At 34.8% G+C, this 19,651-nt stretch overlaps 1 protein-coding gene and 1 non-coding gene across 2 annotated transcripts in view; both read left to right on the forward strand.

The window, feature by feature from the left end:
• Positions 1–19,651, forward strand: part of LOC142981773 (somatomedin-B and thrombospondin type-1 domain-containing protein-like) — a 63,234-nt gene that overhangs the window by 18,462 nt on the left and 25,121 nt on the right. Inside the window, exon 2 of the mRNA XM_076127878.1 lies at positions 10,609–10,990. Coding sequence (XP_075983993.1) covers positions 10,759–10,990 — 232 coding nt within the window. The 5' untranslated portion in view covers positions 10,609–10,758. The remainder of the gene's footprint in view (positions 1–10,608; positions 10,991–19,651) is intronic.
• TRNAT-CGU (transfer RNA threonine (anticodon CGU)) lies at positions 9,868–9,939 on the forward strand. The gene has a single exon. It is a non-coding gene; the product is annotated as a tRNA-Thr (tRNA).

The raw sequence follows: 19,651 nt of genomic DNA on the forward strand, positions 1-19,651 counted from the left end.
TTTTCAAAGATTTACTTCCTTAGTTGATAAGCCAAATCACTTTTTAATATTTTTGTACTGTAATTCATCACCATATTAAGAATTTGGAAGCGTGTGAAGTTTTGGAGAAGAAGTTGGAGGTAGGGCAAAATGCAGGAGAAGCATAGACTATACACTTCCTGGTAAAGTTTTCTCTTTTGGCAGTAATGGTATAAGTTTACCATTATTTTATAAGGCATCCCAATAGAGAGAGAGAGAAACAAGAAGCGATAGAGAGAGAGAGAGAGAGAGAGAGGAAGAGAGAAAAAATAAGGAGAGGAAACCGTCACGTAATTGATCACTAAATATGAAAAGAGAGGTTAAAAGGTTGGAGGGTTTTAAGTATTTTACTCGTGTGTATCCTCAAACCTTCTGTTCCTCCTTAATTTGTGAGGTTACCGTACATTAACATACAAATCATATGCACGCCCTTAAATTACTTTTAAAAGTTATAATTAATAAATTATCCCACAGCTTCAGGGAATTTACAGGGATAATTGTTGGCAAGTTAACTTTGAGTTTACAATTCCGATATTGTATCGCGGTATATATTTGTAACTTTGACTTTTGAAGGTTTTTCAAGGATTCTAAATATGTATTGTATAAGTGTGAGCTTTGTTCATAAATAAACTGAAACTGAAATATTACGACATACTAATTATAAAGTTTCGTAACCGCTAATATGTAGCGTAGATTTTAAGTCAATATTCGAGGCTATGGAACCTATTATTAAAATATTGTCATCATCACAAAATCATTAGCTGACCCGCGCCGTAACTTTATCAAAATAATAAATGATTAAAAATCTTAATTATTTTATTTTTTTGACAAAGCTAATACTTAATTGCTAGCACGGATTTCCTCTCGGTTTAAGAAGGACTTCGCTGTAATCTACTACACTGGATAAGTGTCGGATGGCACTTAACATACCCTCAAGAACAGTTTAAAGAACCCTCGGGTCCGGCCGCTTTTTCACAACTTTTCCTTCAATTGTCCCAATTTTCTTTGCGTCACCATATATACCTATATTTCATAGATCAAACAGATTTTTAGAGAATACAGTCAGTACTATCGAGAGTATGACATTAGATTTTTTAATACAAAATGTATTATTAGCTGCTCGGTTGTCGATAGCTGACAGCAGTAGGAAAATCCTCGCGCTCTTTTACACTCGTAACTACGTTTAATATTTAAAATCACTCGTAACTAAGTTTATTATTTAAAATCTACTTGAAATATTTGTTCCCACAATACACGCTACGTGAGCTGTACAGTTTTTCATACAACATTTATCAATAGATACCTGTTTTCGACCCTCGACAGCAATAGAAAATCGACTCTCCAACATTCCCCTCAAATATTTCACACGAATAAACCCAAAACAGTATAATTACATTACAAAGTTTATCTAAACGTAACACAAGCGTAGATTGAACCCAAAAGCTTATATTACGTCGGCGGAAACCACAAAACGCGTTCATTCATTTTCAAATGATTCACTATCAAATTACTTGGTGGGAGAAACGCGAGGAAATTACCCACCGTTGACCCTTTAATGACCATAAAATACAATGTTACATGTATTCAATTATCGGTGGAACTTGTTTAGATAATTGTTGATGGTTAAAATGTATTGTGTTTGTCAATTTGGTGGAAATTAGTGTAATATATTAGGGAAAATCATTTGATATGATGAGCAATTATTAATTTGTATATTGCTATAGTAGTTTATAATGGTTAGTGTGGGTACCAGGCCCTACGTTGAGTGTATTTGTAGGAATTAAAGATGGTTATTCCGAGACTAACTGTCAATTTTTAATGGTTAATGAAATCTCTTCCGGTACAAGACATGTTCTTACTTCTCATATAAGGTGTTTTTAGGATATTTTAAATGCTATTAGGCAAGACAATGCACTTATTTTGTACAATTTTTGCGGTTTAAAGACACATTTTTTTTGTATGTTGGAGAAAACACCATGCCACCAAGAAACCCTCAGGGTATTCATACAAACATAAAGATACCACACAATTGGTGAAATGAGAGATGAGCCTGATCATTTCTCTGATAAACTGCTACAAAGACACACACACGCACACACAAACACACACGCACACACACACTCACGCTCACTGAACAGATCTAGAACCACGCACACCAACACAACACACTATGCATACACTACGCACACATACACAAGTATAAAAATGCACAACGCAACGCACACAAGTACATATTTCATGTAAAGACATACACTCACACATGTAAACAGTGTCAGTAGATCTAAGTAGGCCGCAGAGACGGAGGCGTTGCTTACTTCCTTGTTCTGAATACACATGTAAGTCAACTGTGGGCAGGCCGAGTTTACAACTCACTGACATCCTGTACTGCGCTTATACGGGGTGCGAAAACTTTTGCAGTGAGAGAAATTACTTTAAATATTGAAGATACCATCATTGAATGAAAGGATACAATTGCAAATTAAAAGCATAGAAATAACGGTATTTAAAGATTTTCCATTATCATGTCATTGGCCCATATTTCAACATGATGTTCATTATTTTTGTACAATCTGGTACTAACAGAAAAGTTAGTTTTTTACAGTTACGCATTATTTGTTGTAGACTGTTTTCAGTTTTAGTTAAGTCTAAAATCGCTATCTTTTTACGATTACGTATATCATTACTAGAGTATACATTTATTATTTTACACAATTTGAGTAGTTTAATCATGAAAATGTAACAGCCAGATTGTTCTTTATGCTTTCATAATGTTGCTTTTGAACCAATCTTATCCAATACTAGCTGACCCGCGCAACTTCGCTTGCGTCACATAAGAGAGAATGGGTCAATATTTTCCCCGTTTTTGTAACATTTTTTACCGGTACTCTGCTCCTATTGGTCCTAGCGTATAGCCTATAGCCTTCCTCGATAAATAGGCTATCTAACACTGAAAGAATTTTTCATATCGGACCAGTAGTTCATGAGATTAGCGCGTTCAAACAAACAAACAAACTCTTCAGCTTTATAATATTATAGTATAGATGCAATGTGAAATTCAGAAAAGGGTACTTGTATTACATCTGATAAAATGAGAGATGTGTAGTTAGTCATGTGTAGTTTTCGAAATTTCATATTCAATCAAAGATTGCTAAAGACCTAACCAATATGTCTTTTAATAAAGGCCTACACCACCTAATAGGCAATCAATACACCATAATATATTGAGTTAAAGCTATAAGATTACATCTTCTATGGCGTGAATATAACTACGTGGTCGCTGCGGTCAGGAAGATAATGCCGTAGCCTCGTCCCCTCGGGTCCAAGCTGCCTTGAAACATAATCTTCATAACATATGGTAGACGAGGGACTTGGCACGCGCGCCCTTTTGTGGACGGTGATGTGGTCTCGTAATTGTGTGAGGTTGTTGTGTGATTTATGCTTCTTTATTGAAGCCAATGTTTTTGCTAGTTTACCGAAATCCAAACTTATATCCATACTTTAATCCATACTAATATTATTTATGCGAAAGTAACCCTGTCTATGTCTGTTACTCAATCACACCTCTACTGAACCAATTTGCATGAAATTTGGTATGGAGATATTTTGATACCGAAGAAAGGACATAGGCTTCTTTTACCCCGGGAAAATGACGCATTTCTATGGGAAAATTCAGGTAGCGGACGAAGTCACGGGTGAAAGCTAGTTTGCTATAAAGTTAAGAAAGTGAAATTTAGAGCGGTTATGGGAACATCCTTATTTTGAAACTTGCACAAAAGAAGTTCCAGTATAGATAAATAGAAGTTATTAAACATCCGATTAGATTGAATAGTTAAGTGGTTAATACGTTTTTGTAGTCACCGTGATTCATGCCTTAAGAATTTATTAATATCCACGGGTGGTTTAGGTTTCAACCAAAAAGGTGTCCGATGGGGATAAAAGATTCGTTTCGTAGAAGGTCCTGTCTTAAAGAAGGTTTTAAATGAGAATTGAACCTGATTTAGCCTCGCTCAAGCGTTATGACTGACAGACTGTGACAGACGTGTCAAGAAATACAATAATACTAGCTGACCCGCGCAACTTCGCTTGCGTCACATAAGAGAGAATGGGTGAAATGTTTCCCCGTTTTTGTAACATTTTTCACTGGTACTCTGCTCCTATTGGTTGTAGCGTGATGATATAGCCTATAACCTTCTTCGATAAATGGGCTATCTTACAGAATTTTTATAATCGGATCAGTAGTTCCCGAGATTAGCCCGTTCAAACAAACAAACTCTTCAGCTTTATAATATTAGTAGCATAGATTATTAGGGGCCACTATCACCATATACTCACACATTATACATTTCCATCTAAACCATAGTCCTATTCTCACCAATCTGTACTTCAGTCTCCCTAAGGAATAATAAACACCACTTTACAAGCCCCCATTACTTCCCCATGCAAATTAATATTATTCTCATTTCACAGTTAAATTAATTCTAATTCCGAATTGACATGCTCCATGTCTATGGTATCAAAGTCCCGCCATTTGTCTCTGTTCATAAGAGTTGGGATTAGAATAGTCGATTAATTTGGTTAGTCGATTAGAATGAATGGGATCGATTAGGATGAATCGATTTGAATTTAAACTTGTGATCGGGAAGTTGAGATGAATTGCTTCTGATTTAGAAACAAATATTTTTGATTAAGTTTTTATTTAACGGGCTCTGTGGTGTGGTTGGTATTGAATCAGATTGCTGATGACGAGGTTCCGGGATCAATTCCCCGGTCATGCAAAGTGTTTTTGGACAGTTCTCATATACAATAGAATATTTCGCAATAGTTTGCCCGGAGTTTGGTAACGTGCCAGGTAAATGGCCATTGGTTCGCTTCTAATTGAATTAACATGTGACTAATATTGTTAGTGGTGAAAATTACAATAATTGAATATTCTTTGTAAGGCCGGCAGTAAACTCCCTAAAAGTACATACACAGATCATATCGACATTGTTGTGTGGTGAGATGCGTAGTACTAAGTAACCGTCCGTCCTGTATATATGTGAATGAAGCAAGGGAAGGTTTTAAGGATCGTGCTTTATGGCGTTTTTAGGTCTTTTCCAACCCGTATGGAAAGGTGTAAATTTATGTACGTATGTAACACTTATATCTTAACAAAGAGGATACATTAAAACAACAAAGTAATATATCAAAGCAAATGACTCGTCTAACACGATATAAGCGGTTTTTAACTTAGTCACTGTTTAATGAAGTGTGATGCGTATCTGAGATCACATTATAACTCGCTGTCTTAACTTTCACGCGTTATGTTTTAAGTTTCAGCTGAGATTTTACCTTGCCGGGGCTAAGTTAGTCTTAAGTTATGAAAAAGTAGCGATTTTTGCGAGAAAACGTGGTTTGCTTATAACAATAAAAGGTTTAATTTACATTATTAGTATTATCTTCTAACTTGAATCCATTTTTTTGCTATTATTATAACACTTAGAAAAATATTTACCACCCGCCCCGGTTACCTCCGGATTATTTTACACAATATCTTCACAAATAATACACGTAACCTAACTTTATCTGTTGGTGAAAACCGCATGAAAATCCGATTTTGAGTTAACGAACAGACAGGCGAAAAGATCCAGCGAGGTGACTCGATTTTAAAATATGTAGAGAGAATAACTCTAGTTTAAACCCTAATTTACGAAAGATGACACCGGTAGCTATTTCTTCCAAACAAAACCTACCTAAAATAAAGTAGTGGATACATAAGTAGAGAAAAATATGTACATACTACCTTAAGTTCAAAGGTGTTTGTACCTACAACAAACAAGTAAGTTTCCAACTAATTTATTCATCACGTTACCTCGAGGTAACTTACGAGCTCGTCATCGAAATTTGATAAACACAATCTTTAAGCCCTCACAAATCTCTCTCCCAACTTGTACCACACGAAGCCAAACTCTTGTTTTGATTAATAATTCAGGAGATACACACGTATAAAAGACACACACGTGCACGTGCACGTATACGTAAGTAGTCGTACCAACATAACGGAATAAACTTCTTCCTTATAACTTATTTGTTATCGTTCAAAAACAGTACATGTATGTAAACTTGGCGGTAAGGCGTCTAAGTATTTTCATTATTAAGTTTTCCCAAACGTTTGGGTATTTAATTAAATTTCACAGAGTTTTTTCTAAAGGTCGAACGCGGGAAAAATTACTCAACACTTTTCGGAGAGATTTTAATATGATGTTGAATCACGGTACTGCGAAGTAAATTTTGTAAGCTTTGTTAAGACTCGTGTAACTTTCACGGCTAGTAATTATACGTTTAGACAGTTAGGAAGTAGAAACTTATAAGTATTTATACATACATGCCTTAAATTATGCCTTTTATACCTAAAGGCGTAAGCAGAACTGTATGAAATACGCCACCAACAATGTTTATTCAATATAATAGGTAGCGAACCTATTGGCATATTTCGGGCACGGTACCAAACTTCGGACTACTATTGAGAATAATCTTATAAATTAGAAAAGACCTGGGAATAACCTGGGAAAATATTTTGTTACAATCGAATCGAATCCGGCAATCGAATCCGGAACCACCCAGACCACATTAGCAGTTACATCACATTCAAGGCTACTAATTATAGGTATATATAGGTAATAATATAGGTAATAATACTTATTTTCAACATACTATAGTACTCATAGTTGAGTAGGCATTTTAACAACACCCTGCAATAATCACAAACGTTAAGAGCATCTTCAAACTTTATTGCTTTTTTACTCAAATCTTTGACTAACAGCTTTTGTAAATGGCCAGTGAGGGCAATTAACAATACGGCTTAGAGATAATGACTTAGGTCATAACATAAAACCTTTTTTTATTACAGAACTTCTTATAAACCTAACATAGGCACATAAGTACCTAGAATAGGTAGATAAAATGTAAAGTCAAATTAACTTGTCTTTTTTCATAAGTTTGTTTTATATTGATACAGTTATATTTTCTGCTCGGAGTTTATATCGAGCAATAAAAAATCTAATATTTTTGAGCAAACAATAGCTAAATTAAAACTAGTGTCTCAGTCATCAAAATAAAACTACATATATAATAAACTCTAATTTTTTATTCAAGATATCTAAATTAATATGTCTTAATACACCGTAACGTAGATTTTCAACTATAAAGAAATCTACCAAATTGCGTAATAATCAGTATCATCCACTTCCCTATAAAAACATGCTCAATACTGTTCAAACAAGCTACAAAAAGTTCCCGGTGCCGCTCGTTAAAGCACACATATAATATTGAAACGCCACTGGAATCTGTAAGCTATTTGACTAACAAATTCTCCGATTGTTTGTCCTATTCGATTGTTTGACCCACTCGTTAACGAAATACCATTGGCTGCTCTTTTTTTTTAAACATTCCATATTCAACTTTAAATTGAGTTACAATTGATGTTTTTGTGTTGTGGCTTACCTGTGTTATGTCACAGAATAATAACAGTCGGTACTGTCGATGTATCGAGTGTTAGAAAATATTATAAATGCGAAAGTTTGTGAGAATGTATGTATGTATGGATGTTTGTTACTCTTTCACGCAAATAATACTTAACTGATTAAGATGAAATTTGGTATATAGGTAGCTGAAGACCCAGAATAACACATAGGCTTTTTATCCTGGTGCTCCCGAGGGATCGGGATTCACACGGGAAGGGTTTCCACGCGGAAGAAGTCGCGGGCGGCCTCTAGTTTGAAATATACTGCAAATAATATAGTACATAGGTACGGTGCCCGCTAGAGGCGTTGATCAGATTTTCATATAAATATTTCCCAATAGTTGTCGAAAGTCGATAGTAGTAGAGAATGGCGTTACTTAAAAAGCTTTTGTGCTGTTGGGATTTCTGTGAAATATTACTGTCATTCAAGTGTCATATTATTTACGAAATACGAATTTTCAATTTGCACAGATGTCAGGTTAAAATTTTCATATATTAAATTGCAAAATTTCATGTTCATTTGTGGACAGATTAAACATGATAGTTTAATGTATCGGGTCTTAAGCGCGATTGAAAATTAAAGGTTAGGTTACCTTATTTGTTTACCCGACGTTTCGATCGAATAAATCGACCGTGGTCACTGTCTAAAAATAATCTAGTTAATCTATACTAATATTATAAAGTTAAAGAGTTCGTTTGTTTGTTTGAACGTGCTAATCTCAGGCACTACTGATACGAATTTGAAAATCTCTATTTGTGTTGAATAGACCCTTTACCGAGGAAGGCTTAAGGCTATATAACACCACGCTACAAGCAACAGGAGCAGAGTACCAGCCAAAAAGTCACAAAAACGCTGAAAATTATGACCCATTCGCTCTTATGTGACGCAAGCGAAGTTGCACGGGTCAACCAGTCATAAATAAACGTCAAACTTTGCATTTTTTGTGTCAAATGTCAAATATTATTGGCATTAAGTCCGCCTTTATACAGCTCTGTATATAAAGTTTTAAATAAATAAATAAATATTCGATACAATTTCGACACGATATCGGAAGTTTGTAATGGCGGTCAGTACTCCCACAACAAGTTCACGATTAACATTACCTACCTACTGCTCTATTTATGATAATAAAATAAAAACATCGCAACACCACGGGGCCGTTACACTCTGTTATCAGTATGTTTATTTATGACATACCTAACTAGTTATCTGTTTAAGTTTACGTTCTAATAACGTCTAATAGTAATATTTTTCATTTCTTTTATAAAGCATTCCCATATTTTTGAAGAAAAGAATAAAATGTTAGGTAATATTCATAAAAAACCACGTAATCCCATTTTTTTTTAAATATTTTTCTGTACTTAAAAACACAATGACAGTGTTTTTTTAATAAGAAATAAATACTACTAACCTAAATAAATACTCTGTTAAAAGGTATTATAAATAACTACACAGTCTTCTTACCGGTAAAGTAAATCAAAGTACCGAAAAGAGTTTAATGTAAATCCACGTCCTAATACTCCAAACACTAAGAACGAACTAAAAAACTTAAATCCCTTTGTATCAACATAAAATAACTTAACCGCATCCCTCTACCAAACTTATCTTAAACCAAAGCTTAAACTAGTCGGTCAACGTAAGGTCAACAACCCCGCTCCTGTACGCCTGTGCCTTTAAACAAAAAGAAAAAAATGTCACTTTATGGACTATGGTATTCGTGTTGTAAAGTTGGTAGCGGTAGTTTAAGGAATTCCTTTTTTAAACACTGTTTGTGTGTTTTTAAATCGTTGCAAAAGGTAGTTTTGTGCCTCTATTTGATTGTTGAAAAACAATACAATAGAAAATTATGGGTGCTTTTTGTACGAGTTATGCTTAAGATATAAATATAGAAATTGTATTTAAATAATCGTTTATTATTACATTAAAGTTTATAATAAATAATAATAAGTATAATAAGTAAAGATCAAGCAAGAATCACTTAAAAATACTAGTAGTCAAATAAAGTAAAACTGTAAAAGAAACTATTTAAACCGACTTAAAAAGGAGAAGTTTATCAATTTGCTTAACACTATCTCCAAAAGGATCTATAAATTATTTTATTAGTTTTACAATCTTCAAAAGGATCAACAAAACTTTTAAGTTTTTCAGAAATTTTGATGGCGTTTCATTTATTTTCAGCATTCTTCAACACTAATAATAACTATAGCACTTGATTTTGTAAGAACAAAATAATCTACTAGCGAATAGTAACAAAATGGCATAGATATAAATTTCAGTTCTATAAACATAGACTGTGTGAGTCAGTTGTCGCGTCGTATAATCTGCTATTTCGCTCGCCTTATCACAAGCCTCTTTAGCTCAGTGGTAGAGCACTGGTCTCGTAAACCAGGGGTCGTGAGTTCAAACCTCACAGGAGGCAGAAATCGGTCGCGTACTATAACCTTTTATTGTCTATGGTACTGTATTTTTAGTGTTGTTTGTGGTATTTTACTTAAAAGTCCAAATTGTGATATCAACTTTTTGTTAGGGAGAAATGTGTTGATAGTTATTTTCCTTTATTTGAAGTTAAAGTTTTTAATAAGAAGGTGGAATATAATGTTTTTTAAATTGATGATAGCTATTGAGGTTAAAATTCTTTTGATGTTTTTGTGATTAGCGCAGTTAATGATAAGGAATCTTAAATGATTAGCCTTGTTAGTGCACGCATGTATGTATAGACTCTAAGAAACTGTATCTATTATCTAAACGTATGATATAAGAATACTTAATATTTTATTGCCAATAAATATCAGACCAATAAGAATACTTTATAGAGTTAACAGGAAAAATAAGCTAAAAATATTAGATACACATCGCTGCAGTTATATTTCTACTATATTTAAATATAATGCTACAAAAATTACATTTAAATTACACAATATTTTCCAAAAAGGCATAACATAATCACACGCATAACGACTAATCAGTACCGACAAAAGAAAATAGGAATATGGCTACAATAAAAGTTTAACAAAAGAAAAAGTTCCGAAAAAAGAAAAAAAGAAGTTAACACAGTCGCAATTCACACGAAAATGTTATTTTGTTTCAGAACGGAGACGTTTCGAAGAAATTCCAAATCGGAATGACATATAATAAATAAAAAAAATACATTTGACAAATTAGGGAAGTGCTACAACTTACTATTAAAATTTTGGGAATAGTGATTTTAGTCGATTAAAAAGTTTAGTAACTTGTCAAAATGCTTCGTTATTGGTTGTGTTTCGCGAGTGCAGTGTGCCTGGCGGGGCATTGCGGGGCCAATTACTGTAGGGACGCGAACCTATGTTGTCCGGGCCGTGACAGTTCCTGTGTGGTGCAAAAAGCCCACCAGAATGCCATAATAGAAGACTTGACGGACAAGCCGTGTTACTGCGACCACGCGTGCTTGAAACTCGGCGACTGCTGTCCTGATTTCCGGGAAACTTGTGGAGGTGAGTTTTTTATGATGATGTTACTAGTTTAATTACTTTAATGGCTTCTTTACGTGATATTTGGTCTATGGCCTGGAGTTCCAACGGAGTAGTGATGTGAATAGATAGACAACTAACGTGGTTTTTCACTTTTGACTGCTTATCTCGGTCATTGACTCGACTTGTTTAAAAAGTTTAAAATAAGCTTTGATCCATTATACGGAGTTTCGAATCAGTAAACAACTCGACTTTCGAGCCCTTTTACCAAAATTCACTCAGTCTGAAAATATTTAATTTCATCCACAATTGAAACACAAAAATAAGTTGAGAATCCCCGCGAGCCTTTTAAATCCCCCTCCTTAATCCCTCCCATTCCCTTATTCGGATCCAATTACGCGAAATACCCCCAATGATTAATTTTTAATCTGTGGTCCTCAATATGGCGCTGGGGTTACCTACAATAATAATTCTGTTTCCTTTTTCGAGTATTTACTTAATTTTCTTTGAGATGATACTTTTTGTTGGTAATTTGCTCCATGGGGTTTATCATTATTTCGTTGGAGTAATAGAAAATTATGTTAATTTAAAAACCAATCTAGTCACGAACATAACTTCGTTAGGGTTAGTTGTAATATTACGAGTACCGTGAAGCGCATAGGCGGTTTGCTCAAAGAGTAAATGTAACTAAGCGGTCATCTAACAGACAACTTCAAGGATGGTTTGTAAGACACTATTAACTAACTACCTATGTATGTGTCAAGGAAACCCATAAAAGCTGGCTAACATCCGAAAGACCTAGTCATTGATGACAACAATTACAGTCTAATTAATAATAAAAACACAGATTTTTGGACTTAATTCTACCTTTACTTGACGTTTCCGCACAGGTTGAATTGCGAACCACCCGAGTCAGATTGTTCACATAACTAATATTAGTAACAACATCTAACGCTTTAAAACAAATAGGAATTACACTTACCTTAAAAAAATACAAGAACAATTTCACCATCAAAAAAATACTCGAAAAAAAATATGTACATTTAATTTAGCCAAGGTAATAACGGACTAATCCTCGTGTAATACAGTCTGAGCCTCCCCCACCCCCTCCCCTCTTCACACCCCTCTGAGGGCTCGACACCCTTCTATAAATCCTGGTCGTTTGCATACAACGGTGTTATGACGCCCGAGTTACGGATTCCTTGGAAAAAACACGCGGTACTGTCGTGTGGAAAATTGTAATTGGCTTTATTTATTTATTTTGTATTTTGGTTGGTTGGTTCACCGAATAATTCATAAATACATTTAGCGTTTGATTTTGAACATAGTGTACAATATTAAGAAGTAAACACAGCATGCGTTGATAATTGCTTTAATAATTACAAGAGACATTTTTGTCGAATTGGTAAGTAGGAGTTAATACTTAGTAAAGTTATCTATTTAGCTGATTTAAATCGTTTTTTAGGAGTGCTTGTAACAATTTGGCGGCCTCGTGGCGCAGTGGTTAAGGTGATCTTCACGACACGAGTAGTGCGTCGGAAGATGCTGGGTTCGATTCCCACAAGTAACAAATATTTGGGTGATACATAGATGTTTGGGGTCTGGTTGTAATTGATTTTACACAAGAGCCATGTTAATTACAAAACATACATATTCATATAATAAGGATTTTAATTAAACAATGTAAATAATTGGGTGAAAAAACATGACTGCTATTAAATCGTGTCAGAATGTTAACAAACTCATAATTAGCTTCATTAAATCTACATGAATAGAAATAGTTCATGTGGATAATATAACACATAAACACGCTAAAGTACGCGTATATTCTCAGATAAATTTAATAAAAAATCTAGGCTACGTTACATAAATTTACTAGCCGTAGATAAATAAAAGCAGAGGCGGCCTTAATCCACCAAATCCACACTGTTAAAATAATTAAAAATTCACTCACTCGCCGCACCAATCAATTATTCAAGTGAAGCACTTTTTGCGCGACTGTACCGGTAACAAATGGAACACGAGTACACGAGATTACATTTTAATAACGTTTTTAATATCTGTACTCGAGTGTACTTTGATTCGTGTTTAGAATGTTGGTATGAGTCATCGAAAATGTGAAGGATTTACAGATTACAGGCTTCCACTAACATTCGAGTTTAGAATACGTAATTTGAAACGTTTTTGGCGGGATTTAACTTTGCTGTTGGTAAGAATGAAAACTCATCTTAGAATTTCGACTTGTTTTTTGGATGTTGGTAAACATGTTTTGTTTTTTTTTTTTTGTATTGGCAATTTAACTTTGGCTGTTCACGGTATTGAGTCTTGCCTACTTGATTACTTACTTACTTCCAAACTTGATATAAGAAATACCAGAATTATGAATTTTTATATTAAAAATGAATGTAAACTTTTCAAGAATTTAAAACTTGAGCCAAATATATTTTTGTGAAAAACCTGTGAAACGCACGTCAGTATGTTTTTATTTTTTATACACATAACGTATGTAATTGATTTAATATGTAAATGCGTCTTTCTAGGGTTCCGCACTATAATGCATTATGGATACTTTTATTAAGTCTTTCTTTTAAAATTGTACACTTAATTAAAAGTTACTATGTTTAAACTGATTAGCTGAACAACTAACCAATTATAAAGTAATCTTACAAATAAAGTAAAATGGCTTCCGTGGCGTAGCAGTTAAAGTGGTACTAGACCACCAGCGTGTGAAGTCGATTTTCACGAAGAAAAATATTTTTGTTTACAAATAGTTGTTGCGGGTAGTGGCTAGTTACCTTGTTGTTCGCATAATTGTAAAAAAAAATCGAAACTAAAGACATTCTACACCTCCCAAAATAAAATATCGGGAGGTGAAGAAAAACGACTCTAAAGTACGGTAAAAGTTTCCACAATCAAAGAATATTTCTTGCAGAACCCGCCAATAGAGTGTGACTCGTACTAGCATGAGTTTTTTAATTAAATTAGTCATGTTTTCCATTAGCACGTGATGACAGATGTACTGTACACATATAACGAGGACTTAAACACAAACGAGGTGATACATTGTTATAATGGCGGCTGACACGCTCTTTCGTAGCAGAAATGTAATGAAAACATACGCTAAACTATGTTAATAAAGACTAGGTAGAAATAAGTTAAGCTTTCATTTAGGTTGCAGTGGAAACCATTTTTTTAAACGTTAAGCAACCAAATTTTAACGACTGCGATTAGGTACCTTTACCCACACGCTTTTTCGCGCGTGAAACAACAAGGGAAAGAGCGCGCGCCGCGCTCATCTTCGCGGGTTTGACAGATGGCACCCAATGTCAAAGATCTTTGAAAATGACAGCAGGGACCTTATGATATGCGTTACCAGTAGTCAGAAGCTTGAAAGTCTGACATTCAGTCTTACCGAGGGTTATCGTGTTATAACCTAGGTAACAAGTTCTGGAGGTCAGCTGCGTCCGGTGAGACTGGAAGCCGACTCAAAAATAGTTGGACGAAAGGCATAGATTGACTGTTTTTATAACAGACACAATAGTTATACAACTAGAACAAATCATATATTTGGAACCTGGAACATATTGTTTTAGGGATCGAATGTGCTTTTAGAAAATACTCGCATTAAGACTCAAGACAAATCGATACAATAATATGCAAAGTCTAATACATTTTTTTATGAACTTTATCAGGACTTTAGTTATTTGCTTCCTAACCTTATTCTTTAAAATCCTATCGTGATTTATACTTTAAACTCAGTCGTTCGGTGCAGAGTCAACGTTTCAACGCTTGAAATGTTCCCAGTAAGATAAACTGAAACGACTTGCTCTTTCATATAAGTTATTGAAGTTTAGAACAGTTCTATTGTGAAACAAGTGGGAGGTGAAAATATTGAGATGCTGTTTTGAGTGCAGTTCATAGCAGTTAAGATATAAACTATAGCTACAGAATATCACACCTATTATAATAGAAGGTGTAGGCAGAGGTGTATGATATAAACCTACGTTTATATCATACACCAAGATTGTTAGTTCCATGTAATAGGGAGTGAGCCTATTGCCGTATACCGGGCACGTTATGAAAATCCGGGCTACTATAGATAAATATTGAAATACAAATTAGAAAAGACCGATAAACTGTACTTCGCTCTATCCTAAAGCAATGTAATAGTACCAATGTTTAAGATAACATTTCTTACTTATTGATCTCTATTAGCTTAAATTCTATAATTAATACTTTAAAGATAGTGAAAGAGTTGTTTTTCTAAATAAATATAACATTAATATCCCATTCCTCTTACATATTTTAAGTTGAAGCGCTGTTTAGTGTACATCATGTTACCGACATATTCGAGACATAGGTTGGTTAAGAGAGTATGGCTATAGTGATACTTATGGACTTTAACAGAAATCTTAGACTTAACATTTACATACTACAGTGTAGAACCTTGCCATGCTACTCTCCCAAACACCTGATAAGGCACACAATATCCAGCCGTAAATCCTACTAGGACTATGTCCCAAATACATTATGCTGATACGAGTGATGAATAAGGGATACGTAGGCACAAACGGACCTATTGTTTATACACAAACATGAATAATATTGACACTTTGTATGGACTCCAGCCCAGTAAATGACAGCGCAAGTCATCCGTTTTTTTTTCGTTGATGTTACTTGTACAATATTGTATGTAAAACCTTCTTTTGTTTTTAATAAACGTCGTCTATTCGTTTATTTTTTTATTTATAAGTACATTATCTATTTATTAAACTTTTTTTCGTCGTTGTGGTTTGATGAGAATGTGTCTATTGTTTTACACACCTATTTTCTTGAGTCTGAAATGATTTTTGTTGCAATATTTATATTAGTTTTCTTGTAAATGTCTGCAAGTTTTCGGCAAGATGTCGTATTTCCTATACCTTAAGATACACTTTTATACAAGATACTTACTTATGAATTAGATAGAAAAGGCAATTTCCATTTGGAATTGTATTTTAAAAATACGTAAGAGATATTTTAACTAAAACCATTATTACAGTTGCTATAGGTCAGGATAAATTTAGTTCAAATTCATTAATTATAAACCAAGAAGGCGATTACTTAACACGTTGAAACTCGTCCCTAAAGTCCCTATCTTTTGTTCTCAGAACCAAAACACTGCTTTCCTTTTAACATCGCGGTGCCTTTATAATAAACAAGCTGACCCGCGCAACTTCGCTTGCGTTTCATAAGAAAAAATGGGTCATAATTTTCCGCGTTTTTGTAACATTTTTCGTTGCTACTCCGCTCCTAATGGCCGTAGCGTGATGTTATATAGCCTATAGCCTTCCTCAATAAATAGGCTATCCAACAGCAATTTTTCAATTCGCACCAGTAGTTCCTGAGATTAGCGCGTTCAAACAAACAAACTCTTTTCCTTTATAATATTAGTATAGATACGTGTACATGACACGGTGTCCCCCGGTGAGCTGTCAATGTGATCCATGGGGCAACCCTATCGTACAATACACAGATTATGTATGAACGTGTTGTGTATACAACCTGCTTTTTCCTCGTGGGGATTATGATGGACCGCGTGAGCCGTTTATTCTGAAAAAAGTAGTTTTTTTCCGGATTGGTAACCCCGGTTACGATAATGTGAAAACATGTTTTTGAATAGCGAACACACTGCTTCTGCGATTAAAGTATTAAAATATAAGAATCGTTTTTGAACGATATTCTTAATTTATTTTATTAAATCAACCAATTAACTTACATCTTTTAAATAAATATATTTTTTATAGGCATGTAAAGTTCCCAACCCGTAATTAGCCAGCGTGGTGGACTCAAGGCCTAACCCCTCCTTCGTTCGGAGACCCTTGCCCAGCAGTGGGACAGGAAAAAAAAGATAATATTGTTTTAAATACTATACAGTTACTTTTCATTACAGAAAAGTGAATTAATTTAGCAAAATGTTGCGATTCTTACAAAGAAAAGGAGTAAGATTGCTCCTCGTTATCGTTTCAAGGAAGGAATCATTTATAAAAGCAAGTGATAGTCGCGCGCTGCAAATAGGACTTGGTTAAATAGATCGTTTGGCTTCAAACAGAGAATATCTGCAATTTCTTTTAATGAAACATTTTACGTAGCGTTGTTCTACGTACGAGTACGTAATAAATAACTTAGCAGTTAATTAGTTTGATATATATACTAAGTTAATAAGCTCAATTAACTTACTTAATCTGACTGCAAGATAAAATAGATAATACACCGTACTAATTCGATGTCAACTCTTGCTTTAATTGAAATCAATTTAATTTACTATTTCCTATCGCCTCAATCGCCTCAATATTATCCAGTGTAGTCACACTGGATAAAATTGAGGCGCCCAGTTGTGGGTTAAGCAAACCTTGGCGCGGTCATTCCATAGATGGATGACCGCATAGTGGTATTTGAACTGGGCGTCTCCGTGCTTCGGAGGGCACGTAAAAAGTTGGTTCCGGTTGTTGACAATTAAGATTGCTGTCGTTAAGCCACGTCAAAGGCCTCTGGGCGGCTTGAACAATTTTGACACTAACCATACGATAAGAAGAAGAAGACTGGATGAAAGAAAAAATTATGCCATGCACATATGGTTTTTTTCACTTTAGTATTATAGTCGTAACCCAAAATGTTTCCAAAATCCAAAAATCTACATACCGACTTAGCGACACAAGCCGCCATTTTTCCGCATAGCCGTCGGTGAAGCCGCGAGTGTTGATTTAGGCGGATTTATTTATGTTATGCCTCAGGCGAGGTCTGTCACGGATAGAAAGTATCCATTAGAGTGGCCGTCGCATTATTTTGGCGGGAAAATCACATAACCTCAATGTTGGTACCCCTGATATCCATAGGATTGTGGATTATGCTGTAGCAATTTGGTTTGTGGTGGGAATCCGATTACTGCTAATGTATTTTGTGCTGTATACTGCATTATTATGATTATTTTTGAATTAATGGGATTATGTTTCCACGCTTTTTAGTGAATTACGTACCGCATCATTTTATTTTAATATTTTTTATACCAAATAGAACATAGAATTACCTGTATCGTATTTAGTGTCGCTGTTATCTAGGCATAAAAAGGCTTGTTTTATTATATTTTTTTCACTGCAGGATACCGTTTGAGTTAAAAAAACACGTTTTCCGATAGAGCGCAGAAAACATCTCACAAGCTTCAATTTTCAGTTCAAACTTCAAACACCTGGTGCAATTTAAAGTTGAGCTCAAAAAGGAAAAACCAAAATATCTGCAACACTTTAACAAAGTCGTGAAAATAAAAAATTCTATATTTTTTCCACACACTTCGATACCGTTAAGCCTTTGGGAATCAGTTCGATAAAAGCTCACACCCAAATACCGGCACTGACAGTTTTCGGGTATGTCCATTGTCCAATTTCTTTCTGTCAAGTTCGTTTTACATAGAACTAGCTTTAGCACGCCGCTCGGCCTACTATCAGTGCCGTGGTACCTCGGTGCCGCGCAAATCCCAAAAGAAAGGCCAGGATAAAAAGTATCCGGCTTTGTAAGTTAGACCTAAGTTTTACCAATAGAAATCCACATAAAATCTCCGTAGTTTTTGTAGAGATTCAAGGTCTCCAATAAAAACGTTTTAGTGCCATCATTGTTTCTTTTGTAAAAGTTATGTAAATCTGTTTTGCGACATTGCAGATAACGCTTTGCCCACAGATTTGTTGTATGAGCCCGTGATCTCCATGATTATTTTTACGAAACTAAACTTTGTCGCAGAATAATCTACATATGTATTATCTATCTATTCCACAAGTTACGAAATTCCCACTCTTTGATCCCTCTACACTAAAAATGCTACAACAGTACCTACCTACGTATTCCGAAACAATCTTTAAAACATACGGCAACGTGAAAACGCGTCGGATTACAATGCGCCGTTCCCGCAACATCGACCCCGTCGCTGTGGGCGTTTTTAGCATAGTTTTCTAAGTAAACACTGAATACATTTTCACGTGCCGAAAATAGAATACAGCGGTGTGCATGAAGACATTTCTTGTCAATTACGAGAGCGCGCGAACTTCTCACAAAGACATCATATAACTTGGAGAAAGTTTCGGACTACGCGAAGCATAACACGACGGTCCGATGATAATTCCTGAATCTCTTCTATTCCGTTGAATGAAAACCTCGGCATAATTTGTGCAGTTACCTCGCAACTGGTGAATATTTTACATTAATTACAGAGTGGCTTTTAAGTTGAAGAACTTTGGACGGAGCGGCGATTTCAGATCACCTGCTTTGAAATAAAGTTGGTATCGAAATTTCGCAAGAAAATTTTAAAAGGGGTACTCATGGCGAGAATCTACTTGGTTATTTGTGGTTGTGTAGGTATTTATCATATTGCCTTATACACTCACACATGAGACAAAACTGTATCATTTGACAACTAGTAATTACGAATAATCACTTGAGGACACCATCAAACATCCATTTCTTATAGTAGAATTCAAAATGTCAAACACAATCAAAGTTGACATTTGGACGATACAAACTCAATATTATCGATTTAAAAGTACTTGATCATGTTCCACACGACTAAAATATTGCAATATAACGTTTGTATTTAAAGTGGGTTAAGAGCACTTAAAATTTTATATTTAAAAAGTTCATGTAAAACAAGCATTCTGAAAA

The sequence above is a fragment of the Anticarsia gemmatalis genome, chromosome 20, assembly GCF_050436995.1.
Source record: "Anticarsia gemmatalis isolate Benzon Research Colony breed Stoneville strain chromosome 20, ilAntGemm2 primary, whole genome shotgun sequence".
Classification (NCBI taxonomy): Eukaryota; Metazoa; Arthropoda; class Insecta; order Lepidoptera; family Erebidae; genus Anticarsia; species Anticarsia gemmatalis.